Source organism: Notothenia rossii (assembly GCF_949606895.1).
Source record: "Notothenia rossii genome assembly, chromosome: 7".
Lineage (NCBI taxonomy): Eukaryota > Metazoa > Chordata > Actinopteri > Perciformes > Nototheniidae > Notothenia > Notothenia rossii.
In genome coordinates, this window is record NC_136905.1 from 69,360,486 (window position 1) to 69,376,418 (window position 15,933).

Below are 15,933 nucleotides of genomic sequence, written 5' to 3' on the forward strand. Positions count from 1 at the left end.
CATGCACATCTCTCTCCCTGTCTCCTTATCCATACAGTAAGTGGTTACGGCTGAGCTTGTTCCCATCAGCCTCTGGGCATGGGCTGTCTGTGATGACACTCTCCATCAGCCCAGAGAGACAGTCAGTTAGTCGGTGGCTCTCCCTCCTGCTGCTGATGCCCTGCTTTTCATCACTGTTAGTGTGAGGGACAGAGACAAACTTGGGTCTCTAAGGGCAGCAGAGGGCTCATTCCAGAGGCAGGGCTTTCTTTCCCCAGTGAGCTCGGCACACCTCCTTTCCATAATAAGGCCATGGCATCTGACTACATTCGTCCCTAGAGTTTAATAAAGATCAGTGCTGACAGGCAGTAGACCAACACAACCACCCACAAGCCTCCAGGCAGGGGCCACAACCCCGGCCCACCTCCTCCCACATGTCTTCCTCTCTCTGTCCTCTTATCCTCGCTCGTGCAGTTTGACTTTCTCTACGGATAGACCTCGGGTTGAAAAACAAAACCATCTCCCACTTGTACAGAACAATGGCCGAGGAGTCAGAGCTCTGAAGTAGCTCCACGCCTTTCGGGGAATGCTTTGAACATTTGGTTTGTGTTGATGCCGTGTACGACATGCTTCTCCCCAGCAGTGCTGCTCTTCACATCCACTTCACACCTGTCAGTTATATATCATATGGATGATAAAAGAAACAATATGGCTTCAGGGGCTGGGTGTGATCCTGCATTATATGTTTCGTCTTCTCCACGTTATGCTGACGTTGATGCTCTTCAGCAGTTAGCCTGGTAGCAAAAATAAACAAAAGAGTAAACTACTTAACTCACAGTATAAGCAAGCTACAGCTGCAATGGGGAATTGACTAATCGACCAACAGAAAAATAATTGCCAACTTTTTTGATAATCAATTAATCACAGAAGTAGTCTTTCATGCAAAAGATGCTGTTTCAGACTCAAATATGAAGGTTTCCTACTTATGTCTGGATTATTTTTCATATTGAAGGCATTATCCTTGGGCCTTGGACATATAAAGACTTTGATAAATCTATTCCACCTCACCTGACATGTTAATGACCTAATGATTAATCCATTAATCTTGAAAATTATTTGAAATTAAGCGGTAATAAAACGGTTAGATCTATATATAAGTATATCTTAACCTACATTCCCTGAGCGATGTTTAAGATTTCTACCAGTCTTTTTTTGATATCCACTTCTCCACCTCTCATGTGGCATATCAAGATTGATTCTGTGGCCTTGAGTTTCATCACACCCACATCATTCTCTTCCGCAACATCAACATCATTGTCCTCATCATGGGCGCCATCATCCTCATAAGCCCTGTGGCCCTGACCCTTTATTCACTCCGCTGGGCATAAAGCTCACAGACAGTTTTACAGGAGAAGCCCCGCTCTCTAACCTCCAGAATCCTAACTGAATAGCAGATGGGCTCAGCTTTGTGTGTCTTTTTATTAGCTCTCCTAAATCAACACCTAACAATGCATGGAAAGAGAGAGGGAAATTGATTTCTTCCATCTACCAGTGCCCCGAGGTGGGTAAGGGGTGTTTGGAGGGTAAAGGGTGAGAGGTGATGGAAGGGCGGAGTTGACTGGTTTTTGACTTCGCTCCAATTTCCTGTCCAGGAATAATATACATGAATCCAGACTAGACTGTGAAGAAGGCAGCCAGAGGTGTTTTCTTAAGCTCCAATTTGTCATGGACTCTTTCATAGTATTTCAGCGGAACTGTCCTGTCTTGTGCTTAAAAATCCTGTCTGAGCGTGGAGATTGTTCACATGCCAGGATCTAGTTTCATTAGATACCTTCTTTTTTTTATTTTTTTAAAGCTCTGTCATATCCTGATCTTTTCTATTATAAGCTTCTTACATTTAAATCCATTCCTCGCTATAGCATCAACATTCACTTGATACCATACTGCACTTGATCTACTGTCAGCTCATCTTTCGTTGGGAGATTTATGGGATTTCCTACATCCTGAGTGTATTCCTATGTTGTGCATGTCCATGTGTCGAGCATGTAGCCAATAAAGTAAATCATTACCCAGAAATATTCAGTGGACACCAGGCCAGCCGAGTTACATTCCTCTACATGATTCTCCTTTAAAGGTCCCATTTCATGCTTTTCTGGTTATTACCCGTCCCCTTGTGTGTTATGCAGGTTTTTATGCATGTAAACGGTCTGTAGAGTCACAAACCCTCAAAGTACACCCTGTAGCGAGTAAAACTCTAACACAGAAAAGACCTGTCTATGCTGCCCCAGAACGCCTCATTGGAGATTTCTCTTTTTCCATTGTTTACTTCTTGGATATATTGACGTATTTCGGGTATAGTGACGTTACGTTACGTCCGCGGAGCCATTACGTTTGGACCAATCTGCGGACTTTCTCACACACACACACACACACACACACACACGGCGGGACGTTGCGAGGCTCGCTGCTGCGAGGAGCGGGACAGTGTGAGCTAGCTCACTGGTGTGGGGTCGGCGACACCGCGGAACTCGGCCTAAGCACACACATAAACTCCCAGCCAGGCTGCGGGTGTGTGTGTGTTTCGGGCTGGGTTTCGCTGGGTCTCGTTGGGTCTCGCTGTCTCGCAGACGGCAACTGGGCTCACAGGGCAGGAGCTCCAACAAGCCGTTTAGGAAAGAGAGTGAATACACATACTATACAGAGATGCTGTATGAGAGACCAATGTGAGTTTGGAAAAAGATTTGCACAGTATAAATCTATTTTAGTAGACCTCAACAATGGAATTATGATCAGTAGAAATGGCCATGGCATGGGACCTTTTAAGTAAAGTGATGATATAGAGATTATCCTTATAAGCCATAGAGTATAAATCAGTGGATACCGCTTTCTGTCCATTTTTCAGAATAACGGAAATGTAAAGATGCCATGTGTCCATTTTCTGTAAGGCGTGATCAAGCTATTAATTCTGATCGTGTTTGCAGAGAAAGGTCGTCTAAAAGTCTCCGTATTGAGCTGCTTTCATGGCGAGGAGATTTAGAGTTCCCCAGCCTGCCTCTTTGGTCTCTATGTCTATTGGGTTAGCTGTATTAAGTGGCACTGCATTAAGGGAGAGGATTGCTGTTTCCCTGCTGCCTCACTCCTCCTGATCACCTCGGAGGTTCTACGGAGCAAAGGCCTCATAAACATTTATGTATTTGCTGTGGGCTCCTGTCTTAGGCCACGACTCCGCTGGGCAGAAGCCCACCGCCCCTTTATGCCTCTTAAGAGACTGTTTGTCTGTGTGTGTGTCTTTGTGTGTGTGTGTGTGTGTGTGTGTGTTTGTGTTGGTGTGAGTGTTTGTTTGCCTAAAACACAGAGAAAGTTATGTTCCTCCCTCACTTAGGATTTGAATAGTTCATTGATAGCTCTGGGTTCCTCAAGCTTCCTGGTGGAGGTGGTTATTTTCACATTTGGTAGCTTATCATATGTTTTCACGCTGGGACACTTATCGTATGTAAATTGTATGGCTTTGGGCACTACAATCCCCTCAACTGTTGTTTTCCTTTTGTCAGTTCTCCCAAGCAGAGCTGGACACCCTAGGGAGCCTTTCGCAGAGACAAAGTAAAAGAACAAAACTCCACTGGACATCGTCACTAAAGCAGTAATAAGCTGAAATCTGCTAGGCTAGGCCCCTCTTACATATCTTGCTTGTCGTTGTTTTTTTGTCAGGAATGTCTCTGTGGGATCTTCAAGTAATCCCTTCCGAGCGTTATTTCAGAGTCTCCTCTCGTTTGGTTTGTTTGGTCTCAGCTTCCCTGCAGACAATGTGAAATAAGCACATGCCTGTTGAACCTGATCAGCAGTCTTTAGTTGCATGCAGGCAAAGCATCTCTGTCTAAACAAACAACCATCCCTAAACAAAAAGGAAGTGGTTAAAGCAGGGGTGTGAGGGTCCCAAGAGGCCGTTAAGGACCACACTGCCAGCAGACCACTGCCGAGCTTGGAAAATATGAACAACATGCAGGAAATCCTTTGAAAAGATTAGATAGTGAGAGTTAAGCTTGCTAGAGTTGTGTTAAAGGCCCTCTCTGTGTCTGTTTTCTCTGCAGGACCCTGGATATGCATCTTTCCTGTTCGAGCAGCTCCAAAGACCCGGGAGCCATGAAGCTGTCAGCTGTTGCCAGGTGTGCTCCACCCCTCTCCACCAACTGAAGCAGGAGGCCTTGCAGACGCTCCACGCTCCGACCCTCACCCTCAGCTCAGACATGGCAGCACTGCCATCTAAATCATTTTTACCACAGCCTGCTAGATACACTGTGTCCTCCACTGTCCATGCTAAACAGCTGTCCAAAGGACAACCAGCTGCCCACTCTGTCCTGCCCTTGGGGGAGCGGCACAGGGTACCAGGCTGGTCGCAGAGCCCCTCCGTCACCTCAGGGCCGAAGACAAGTGTCCAGGTGACGGTGGCAGGAGGGCAGATCAGTGGATCCGTGGGCTCCGTCACCATTCAGGCACAGCAGTACCTCGAGGGCGTCTGGAGCGTCTCCAGGGTCAACAACTACGTCCCTCAGCCTAAACCGGTATGTCTTCAATGTTACCTTTGCAATTTTATATGAAATCTCATGCATTTTAATTGTTTAAAATTAGAAAAATTAGGAGTGCAACAGCACCAATTGAAGACGATGAACAGTTAGGATGTGGCAATATCCATTTACAGTGGATCTGGATAAAGAACACTCAAAGCACTAAATTGATCAAGGTGAATTTCGGTTATCAGAATTATCATTAATTTCCTCACAAGTTAATTGAAAAAGCTGTCCAGGTTGCTCTTACAGAGAAGGGAAAATCGCCCACAAGAAAGTAAAGGAAAATGTTTTTAATTATTGATCTTTTTTTAAAGCAGCGGGGGCTTATGATTTATTCATTGTTTAAAATGGATTGTATTGCACTAAAAACGATGTTCACTAAAAAGAGGCGTGTCCTATCAGTGATGCAATATGCATTTTAGTTTTTTTAATAAAACGTAATTGTGACATTAGATTTTAGGGCCATAAGACCATCATACACTTTGACAGTAATTAATAAAAAAGATAAAGGAGACATTTGAGGACAAATGCAATCCTGACAAAAAGTGATAATTAATATTACAAATAACCAAACCAAATCTGAAAGTAAATAATGGAACATTTTGATAAAGTACATTTAATGTCATATTGTTCCTCAGACTGCATTTCAGACCTTTAAAAGCCCTGCAGAGGATTGGTGAGTCAGAGCTCTGCAGGAGAGCTGACCTCTCATTCCTCAGTAGTCAAGGAGTCTGAGTGATCTGAGGTCAGAGGTCATCACAACACTAATCTGCCGACCTTCTCCTCAAGGGCATTTTAAATGACCACCCCAAAGCCTCACCATAACTCGTCTGTGCTTCGTTTCATGTCTAAGAGACTTGGAATGATCCGGAGTTTTGCCCTTGGTGTCATGGGATCATGTTGTACCTTGTTTACAACTCGAGATGATGTATTTTCACATTAACATAAGCTTTATATTAAGTGTAAACAGGGGATTTTAGCACCTTAGAGCACATTTCTGGCTGGTGATATGTAACTTTTTCCTGATGTGTCTTTCCCTACCTTAAAAAATCTTCACTTCCCGAGGTGTACTGATCAAACAGCATGCACTCACATTTTCTGGTTCTTGCACCATAATTCCCTTCATAAATGTAAACTGTAATTCTGCCATTTGTTCTGTGGATAACTGCAGCCTGTTACAAGTCTTGACAGTGTTATTTCTTTCTGCTTGACAATTGAAGACGGATTTTCACTCCTCCCTTTTATGTCAACAAATGCCTTTAGAAATGGTTTATGGGAGGCCATCAAAAGCTTTTAACTGCATGTACGCAATCTAGGGGAAATCAAACAGCCTGGCACAGAAGGGAGAGGCTGCCTTGTGTTCTCCATCTATGTGTCTAAAAAGCAATTAATGGCCCTTAGAGATGGGATGAGTTCATCAATGCCACATAGCTGTGGTTCGGGCCCTGCTTGGACAGAAAGACATGTCCCTTCAGGACATAAAGTTCCAAACACAGCAGAAATGGGTGTTATTTTCTCCAGCTAGTTTCTTTCATTAAAACCAGTCCCTTCAGAATGACAAAAACCCACACACACTCTACAAGGATGCCAAAAGGCACAAGCTTCAATTCATGATTCCTTCTTAGTCTCTCTGTGGGGAAAGCATGTGGCGGTGTTCAGGCAAAGAAGCAGATATGGACTTTGTGTGTGTGGGACAGAAATCCTCTCAACGAGGGAGCCTGGGGCGCTCCCATGCAAAGCCCATTATAGGGCACCTTGAATTTCATTTGAGAAAAGGCTCTGGTTAACATCTGGAATGATGTTTGTGGTCGTAGGAATTGAAACTATCTGGCTGCCTCTTTGTAATTGACTGACACTGGTTCATATGGGTAGCTGCCTTGAATTGAGCAAATGGCACCCAAATGTGCCTTTCTGAGAAAACCCAAGAGACTTAGATAGGCTCCAGCTTCACAATTGCTGAATTAATTTCTGGTGTTACTGGCTGTCTGAATGAAGACATTGAATACTGTATGTTGTTATGCTACCGTTCAAAACAAGAAATCAATTGAACCAAATCTGCAATTCTCTCTTTTACACCATAAAATCCACAGTCACTTGTGTGATAATCTACAGAGACAGAGTGCTTTTGACCCGTGAGAGTTTCCGTTATTGGCCCACTGGTTGCCTGCTGCAGTGGTCGGCTCCATTGCCACCAATTTGAAGCACAATGGATGATCTTGGCTGCTGTTTCTTTGGCGCAGCTGTGCCCGCATGGCAACGTACCACAGAAAGCTTCGATGACAAGAGTAGAAAAGGACACAGGAAGGAAAGGGAAAGAACATTCTTGCCAACTTAAGAAACCATATTTAGAAAAATGGAAATAGATTGGTGAGTTCTGCCCAGAGAGAGTTCAGGTTGTTTTATTTAAGTACTTTTCTCACATGATGGTATCGCTATAAGTCAATTCTCCCCTCAGTTGCATTCTGTAGGTTACAGAGGCCAGCCAAGCACGACAGCCAGATTACCACAAGGCCTATTTCACTCCGCAGTAATCGTCTGTTGACCGCTGGGATCAAAGGTCACAGGGGAGTCCTGGTACTCTCAGCATTGAGGGAGAAGATGGTCTCCTGATAGGGTGCTGGCCTACGATGCTTCACAGCTAGGGCTCCACTGAACTTTTCTTTCTCTTTAAACTCTCTCCATTATGTTCAAAACTCTCTCGCTTTGTCTCTTTCCCCCCCTCTTTTTTCTGCCTATTCCTTCTCGTGGCAAGCCAAGGCAAGAGGATCAGGGAGGGCTGGGGGTTAAAGGGTGGAAGGCCAGCTCATTACTGGCTCTCGGTACAAACGGGCGAGCACACATGGCTCCACTGACACGGCCTAATTACCTGACCAGGGGATAGATTCTTTTCAGCCAGAATCAGGGCCAGTGCAGGTCCAAGGCTACAGACAGCAGCTTGGCTGAGGGACTTAAGTCCCCATTTTTTAATACCATGGGGAATACTCTTTGACAGGAACTGTGATGAGCTCCAGTGTGTTTCTGTGCGTGTGTGTGAACCTATATGTGTGTGTTTATAGTTTATCAATTTTTAGCCCGCACCCCATCTACAAACAGCTGTCCCTGTGTGCTCCTGGAAATTTGCCGCCTCTTGACCGACTCAATCAGTGACAGATTTGATGAGCTACACACATCAGCTTCCTGTACGGCTGCGTGTGAAGTGCTCTAGTCTTTCGTGCCAGAGTGTAATGGGAGTTCCTAACCTGTCATCGACACCAGCATGGTGTGAGGCTTTCCGCTCTGGCGTCTGCGTGAGGATCTGTATTTGGCTCATTTCAGTTTGTGTTTTCTGTGGTGTACTTTCCAAGTCATAACTTCACATACCGCAGCTTGATATCAGACTTAACCTCCATGATAATGTCTCAGGAGAGCAAAGCCAGACCTCTAAAAAAAAGCAGTGATTTTTAACACTGATAACAAGCTCAAAGGGAAGAAATGGGAAAGTGGGAATGCATGGAAAAAAGGCTTTGCAGGACCATCATTTGACAAATGGTCAGTGAAGCTTTTCTGGGAAAAGATAATGCCTGTGCTTTAATATAGTAACAGATTGTACTGAATGTAAAGCTAACACTCTGCAGAGCAATAGCCAAGCCTCTTATGTGAATGCCAGAATGTGAGTATGTCCTCACATCATGATGTATAGCATTCAAATGTCAGGCTTGGCATATAAATAGTGCGGCTGTCAGCCCGTGTTGACAAATGGCAGATAATAAATGGCCAGACACTTTATAATAAAAAATATTTAATTTTAGGTGCCAAGCATGAATCCAGGGCAAACAGTGAGGTAAATATGCAGAGGCCCTGAACTGTGTTTATAATACATCTGCTGTCAAATGGCACTGAGGCTCCAGTGCTGCGTTGTGCTCAATACAAGGTCGTTGCTGATTACACAATGTTCATGTCAGTGTTATAAATGTTTTTAGGAAAACTTTGGCCGTTATTTATTTAATTTCGGATGCTGAAAAACCGCAGAACTGGTTCTTGTCAGCTGCTATTGATCATTGTCTCGCAGGATAAACTAGCGGCTCCGGTGAGGATTAACCTTTTGTCAGTATGGTGACTCCAGCTGAAGCGCAGTCACGGAGTTGGATTTCGGCTTGTATAATTAGGTCTCTGCACTCCTTCAGCTGGACTGCAGCAATCAGTGATCCTCTGCAGGCTCCAGAGCTCCAGCCAAACCTTTATGCTTCATCTCCACTGAACTAAGAGGGCTAGAAGGCTTAGTGTACAGTATGACTGACTTCTAATGGTGTGGTTTTAAATCATTATCACCCATATTCACTTTTAACTAACTATTAAAAAGCTCTATCGCCATTAAAGAATGATCATCTTGAATTGCCTTTTCTGTTTACATCAAAGAGCAGAGTAAATTAAAAGTGTACCAACATTTTTTATGACTTTCCGAGTTTTGGTTTCGAATTGATTTGGCATTTACGGGAATTCTCCAAGTTGGAACTTTCTTTCAAATGATTAATACACCACATGTTTTTAGCACAATGCATGCTAGTGAAACAAGTGAAACTTAGTTTGAGAATCCACCCAGTAATTTGGATCGGCTACAAACATTTAATGGCCATGTTACACCTGTCTACCCAGTTTCATGAATCTGGGCTTGGGAGTTTTTTAATCCTGCGCAATGACAAACAGACAAACCGAGCAAATAAACATAACTTCCTTGGCCAAGGAAATGAAAATGAAGATTTACAGGTGATCGAACCAGTGTGTCTGTCTTTAGTGACCAGAGGCCAAGGTCTGAAACAAATGCAGCTCATCTCTGTTCACCCTTCAACCAACAAGCTTCCAGGGCAGGGTGTGCCCACGCAGGCACAGTTTCGATACCTCGTAAACATTTAGAGAACAAACGTCATTACTCAAAATTGTTGTTGATGTCATTTATTCCCATAGAAACTCATCCTTAGATAGTTTAAGTATAACTCAACCTATTGGACGACATTGCTGATGAGTGAAGGTCCAAATTAGCCGTGGAGGTATAGATATAATCGGGAGCAGAGTGAAGTGAATCGCTTGTGATTTAATTACTAATTAAATGTGGGTTATCACTTAATTACAGTAGGCTACAGCCAGAGCAACCTCAAGAGTGTTGCCAGAATCAATGAATGGTGCAGCATCCTTGCTGTTCTGCAGGGAGCTCTCTGCTGTGGATACTGCTGACTCCCGCTAACCAGTGCTGGCTGCAGCAGCTGCCTGTCCATCTGTGGCACAGGGGGAGTAAATGGGGTGGAAGGAAGGTGGGCAGGAGCAGTAAAACTTGAAAGTGATGGTTGTGGTCTTATCCCTGTATCTGTGTGTCAACAGGCTCAGAGTTTGATGAGGGAAGCAGACAGGGATGTCTCCGCCGCGGAGGCCTCTGATTCCACCATGACCACCAGCAGCAGCAGCTCCTTGACTTCCTGCCGGCTGAGGAACTCCTGCCAACCGGGATTCCCAGCAACCGTCACCGGACCCTCCCCCTCTGCTTCCTCCTCTGCAGCAGCCTCCTTCTTCATTAGGTAAGCGCCTTTCTCATCCGTCCTGTCAAATCACACCACGGTTGAGTCTGTCAAAACGTTCAGAGATTAGATTGATGTGCCGTGGTGCTAAATGAAGTGTTTAGTGTTTGTGTATGTACACACCTGCATGAATTCAGGCTTAAGTGTGTGTGTTTACAAAAGGAGAGCTGAATAGGAGATGTGCACAGACTTGCCTTCCAATGTCTGTCGAAGGCAGTGGTTCATGGTGTTCCCTGTGGGGCACATATTCTATGGAGATGTTGTTTTTGCCATGGTAGAATTATAGCATTGCCCTGAGATACGCACCATCATGGGACTAAATGAACCTTTAGTTACAGGCATCACTGCCCGTGAATGGAAAACAGAATTACATAATTTGATATGAAGAGGGGGTGTCTCACGAAAGGGGCTTACGTTAAAGCCAAGTATTGTCCTGAGGTATTTTATGTTTAGTTATTCTTTGTTTCGCTTCTTCAACTTTAAAATGGCTTTTCAGGATTTCCAGCTTTGCAGGACCATTATTTTGTGAAACCATTTGGTCCCCATGTTTTTCAGGCTAAGCGAGGATTTTTCAGCCCTCCTTGGCTCTGACGTTGTTGTTGCCCCGGAGAATACTTCACCCTCTCCAGGCGGGTGCAATGTGCTATATTGTCATTGATAGATTCCCTGGCAGGCTGGTCAGTGCATACCTTCCCTGCCTCTTCTCTCCAAGGAGTGCTACACCATAATGAATGCTTGCAAATGGGAAGCTGGCTAAGGATGATGCATAGGACTATTGAAGCTCTGCACCACAGGAGGTGAAGGGACTTGTGGAGTGTGACAGGATGCCCATGGGGGAACACTGTGGGGCTCAGTTTTTCTGCAAGCACCCCAAATGGATTTTGTCTTGCCAGCGTTCACAGGGTCAGAGTATATCAGTGGGTCCATGAGGCCTATCCTTTGACTAATGGGGACATTCCTACCCATTCCAGATCCTCCACTAAATATGCAACTTCCTGCTCACAACACTTCCTGTCACAACAGAGAGGTGTAGACATCTGCTAGACGGGGTTAATTCCTGACATTGATTTATTAGTTCTCATGTTTTCTTTGGAACTGATCTCAAAAAGAGTAGCGTATAAAGCTCAGTGCAGGGGAAAAAAAAGGGAGGTGGACTTGTTTTTTCCCTTGCAGCAGGTCCTGGTGGGGCAGAGGGGGTGGAGGTGGAAGTGGTTCCACCTTTTATTTCATCCCAAAGATAATTTGCTGCCAAGAATGTGGTGTTTTGCTTGGCCCAGAAAACATAATGACGGCTTCAAACCGCATCACATTCTGCTGTTACAGTAAAGTAAAGGGTGCTGGAGATGCACTGTGCTTGATTTGAAGCTCACACCCGTTTCCTGACCCTCCCCAGCTGCCTGCAACAGGAATATCGTCATCATCACCATCATCATCATCCTTTTGTTGTCTCCATTTCGTCTTCTTGTATACTGCTGCTGATTGAAATGTGAATCCCTAAAAGTCGAAATAAATTGAGTCAATCAACAGACTTTCTTATTTTGAGAAAAAAAAAAACGTAATTGAAAACTCATATCTGATTAGTATTCCTCTTTGTTCACAAAAGATACAATTAGTGGGATGCATGTGTAAATCCTGAGAGCCCAGGAAGTAGGAGCGGAATAACCAAACAGCAGTTTCTACCCCAATGGAGGAGAGAGAGCTCCTCAGACACTTGTCTGACATTCACTAACACCGTTCCACTCAGAGATGAAATTTTAATTAGAATGCAATTAGCCAGAGTCTAACTGCTTTAGTAAGTCTGCTGCTGAGAGAAAAGAAGAGCATGGTGAACAATAGCGATTCAACGTTTACATTTTTCATTGCAAAAATAAGTCAACCGTTCAACGGGGCACAAAAAAAGCATTTCATTTGTTTCATTTAGGATGTCTACTGAGTTGAAAAATCACTTTAGTATAAATGTCAATTTGACCAGAAGGTCAGAGTCACATTCTTAACCAATTCTGTGCACAAATTAGTAATGTGTCACAGAATAATAATTGATGCCCCTTAATATTTTGCCGTCAACTAGCTTTCCAATTTTCAACACATTTCTGAAATTCTTTCAAAATAAGGACTTTCTTTTTTAATAAACTACTGAATTGTTTTAATCATATTCATAGTATTAAGTTAATCCATTAATTTCAGTATTTATACTATTCTATATATACCATCTTTTCAATGTTTCACTCCCCTGAAACTCATGGAATAACAGATTGTCAGTGTTATATGGGTAGACACATTATAAATTGCGGAGAGCAAGTACTTATTAATTAATTAAATTAATTCAAGGGAACAAATTACTAATTTGTACACATGAGTTTCAGACTGCTTAACTCTTATACCTTATGCCAGACTGTGAAATGAATAAGAATGGGATTCTACTGTCTGCACTGTTGGTCATGGAAACATTTGACAAGAAAAGTCTGTCTTTAGATGTTATCTTGTGATGCCTCTATTTTCCGAAACTAGAAAAAGGTGTTAACTCACAGGATTAATGTATCTTTTATACATATATCTCTCTTATTCAGTTTTGAAATGGTTCTTTTATCCTGCTTCCTGTCTCTGGTAATTGTGTAAAGCAAAGAGATGACCCCGGGGTCAGTAATGACCAATTGGCAATTAGACTGACTATACAGTCGTGGAGAGACAGGAAGAGTCAAGGGTCAAACTCTGACCGGATTTGCGTGTGTGTGCATGTGTGCATATAATTATGTGTGTGTGTTTGTCAGAGTATAGCTGGGGTTGGGGTAAATGAATTTAGAGCCATGTGTTCAGCTGACTAGCACGTTAAGCACTGATTGCCTTGTGACAGAGCATATGATCAGTGTATTGACACAGCGTTGTGTAATGAAGGCAGGCGGAGCTCACAGCAGGAGCTGGACGGTGAGGCTGACTGCGGCCCTGCTGATCCCCCTACCCATCTCTCTGTTCCATTAACACCTGCTGATTGTGCCGGTGTGTTCATTACCCGCTGTGCCCGCGGGATTACTCAGAGCTCACTGCTAAGAGGAGTCTGCTGCTCACTTTGTACATCACTTTCTAGGCATGCTCATATCTGCATATCAGCATTAGACAGTTTCTTTGGTCCGCTGTTGGTCCCTTGGTTATGTTTGTTTGGAGGAAGGTTTAGTACCCAATTCATTTTATTACCTCACACTAATCACGCTCTGGAGAGTTATGATTTACTCACTCTAAAGATACATGGAGGTAATGAATATGAGAGAGCGGAAGACCTTGGAGACACAAAAAGTCTGCAGAGATTCTCAGAGCTCGGAGGGGGCACAAAGGCTGGCGGGCGGGCTGTTGCAGGGGCAGGGCGGACAGCTGTTTGCTGGAATGCGGCCCTGGAGGAGTGTCAGGAGGAAGTGTTTTTATGGTCATCCATCGCCTCCTTGCAGCTGCTGCCCAGGTGAGGGTTTGCGCGGTAATGACTGTGATTGTGCAGAAGGAATCCTCCTGTAATTGTGGCAGCAGGGCCATTTAGCCTCTGTTTCTCCTGCACACACAAGACCCTGCCTTTGTGTCAGCAACACTCACTCTGCCCTTCATCCCCCAGGCTGCACCGAGTAACCATAGAAACAAGTCATTAGCTTGTGGGAATAAAATGTGAGTGTTTTTTTTTTCTTTCAAAAGTGGAGATTGGAAATCAGGAACTTGAAATAGCCCTCTCTACTCCACTGGACTATAATTTAGTCAGAGGGACAAGCATCTCTTCAATAATGAATCCTGGGTGTTACAAAGTGGAAGCACTGCAGGATCACAAGTGCTCTTTCTTGTTCACAACAACACATGCTGGCTGCCTTCCTTAATTACATTGTTTAATCAGTTTATAATTTGATTGTTTATGAAGTTCCCATAAGGAAATAGGTCATCCTGTTTGTTTTTCAATGTGAAGCTAGTAGTTCTAACATCTTTCCTGTTAGAGGGGTGATCAATACAGAGAGGCTCAAAGCAGACAAAGCAGGACAGTGCTCTGTTTTGTTGGCTGTGCTGTGATTGACAGCAGAGATCCCGGTTACTGACAAATAGGCAGGACAGATTATGTGGAGCGGAGGGGTCTGCTGAGCACAGTCGCTCTGGCCCACATGGCAGGGGGATCAACATACAGAGCAGGACGAGGGGTGCTGCCCAGCACGAATGAGCTTGTAAATGTTGTGATTCAGAAGGCTTGCTCCATCCTGACAGCATCATAGACAGGAAGTCTGTGTCTGTGGAGAGGAATATTGGCTTCACTACCATGGGAGTCAAGTAAGTTATGTTGTACACAAACAACATTGAGCTCACTTGGATGCGTGATGTTCTTGATGTTTGTGTTGTACATGCAGGCAGTTTTTTGATTCTACGTTGAGCTCATCTCTTTCCTCTCTCTCTCTGTGTGTGGAGTGTGCAGTTTTGTGCAGTTAGAGTTGGACTGTCTTTCTCCCTGGAGGTGAGAGGGTAATGGTTTTGTTGTCAAGCCACAGCGAGATGGATTCCTCCACCATAGTGAGAGTGTGAGCAGAATGTATAGCATGGCAGAAAACATACTGTTGAAATGCTGGCTCCATACAGCCACAGAGGAGCTGACATGTTAATACTACCTGCACCTCCAGAGCCTGCCTGACAAATGAGAATTGATTCATATCAATCTGTTGAATCTGTATAACACATGCCCAGGGCAGCGAATGGCTCATCACAAGTATTGAGTGGGTGGTAGCTGGGGTGGTTGAGCTGCACTGTGGTATTTGTCTTTGTTTACTGTTGGATAAAACACCAGCTGGCATTTTGCTGCCATAATCAGGCTGATGGGACTAATGGCTGCCTCAGTGTAGCGGCAGACGCAGCGGCAGCACCAGCTGAGGCCATGAAGGGGCTGCAGCCTGTAGATAAGCCCAGGTGTGAGTCTATCCAAGGCTGTCAGGCGCCGTCAAGGCTGAGGTGTTGATGGAGAGCCAGTCTGGCCCTGCAGCCTCAGGGAACTACAGCAGGTAGATGCGTCCCACTATCCTCATGAACTCATAATCCTCCATGATTCTGGTGTCACTAACATTGTTTTCTGATATGGAGCTACAGATTTAATCTTTACTGTAGCCAACATTGTTACAGGAAAGACCATGTCCAGGCAGCCTGGCTGTCTCGCATATATTGCATGCTGCACAGTGGTATGAACTGAATATTGCATGAGAAACTCTTATTTGGATTCTATGTGTTGCTCTTCACATTACCGGTGTGCAGAAGAATTTTCTGTTCAGCTGGAGTTCAGCTTACTCGCTGTGGCAGATTCCCCAGCTTCTTTTCGGGTGTCATTTCCCCGGGATATGATAACATGGTGTGATAGTGCTGTGTCCCTGCAGGATCAGGGTGATGGGCACTGTTGTGGCAGGCAGCGTGGAATCACTTGTGCCTGTCATCATGAATGGCAAACAGCTCAAGTAATAAAGAAAAGAAAAGCGGAGCGTTTGTCTCAGCCTGCGTGAGGGATAACCCCGGTGCCCTTTCTCCTGTTCCCCCAAATAAATCCCTGAGTCAGGAAGTCTGTCTGGCCCACTCATATAGCCTGCAGGGGGGCATTGGAGGGGGGGCTGACAAACAAAGAGATGAAGTGCTGACTCAAGCCTGTGCTTTCACCCTGGGTCCTCGTGTACTAAGCCCTGTGGGGAGAGGGGAAAGCACTGCCATCAACTCCTGACAGATTCCTTTCATAAGTGGAGAAATTAGAGGATGTGAAGCATAGCCCTCTGTCCTGTAGGTTTGTCACCTAACATAGGGCTGCCTTTGTCTCAGCATGTTGGTAAGAGCAATCAAAAGGGATAGGTTGTGTGTGA

At 44.5% G+C, this 15,933-nt stretch overlaps 1 protein-coding gene across 4 annotated transcripts in view; it reads left to right on the top strand.

Moving 5' to 3' along the window:
• Positions 1 to 15,933, top strand: part of kif26ab (kinesin family member 26Ab) — a gene marked incomplete at its 5' end in the record, with an annotated part of 67,598 nt that overhangs the window by 23,397 nt on the left and 28,268 nt on the right. For all 4 annotated transcript variants that reach the window (XM_079641177.1, XM_079641178.1, XM_079641180.1 and 1 more), the window contains 2 exons: positions 4,068 to 4,538; positions 9,897 to 10,090. In XM_079641177.1, coding sequence (XP_079497303.1) covers positions 4,068 to 4,538; positions 9,897 to 10,090 — 665 coding nt within the window. The remainder of the gene's footprint in view (positions 1 to 4,067; positions 4,539 to 9,896; positions 10,091 to 15,933) is intronic.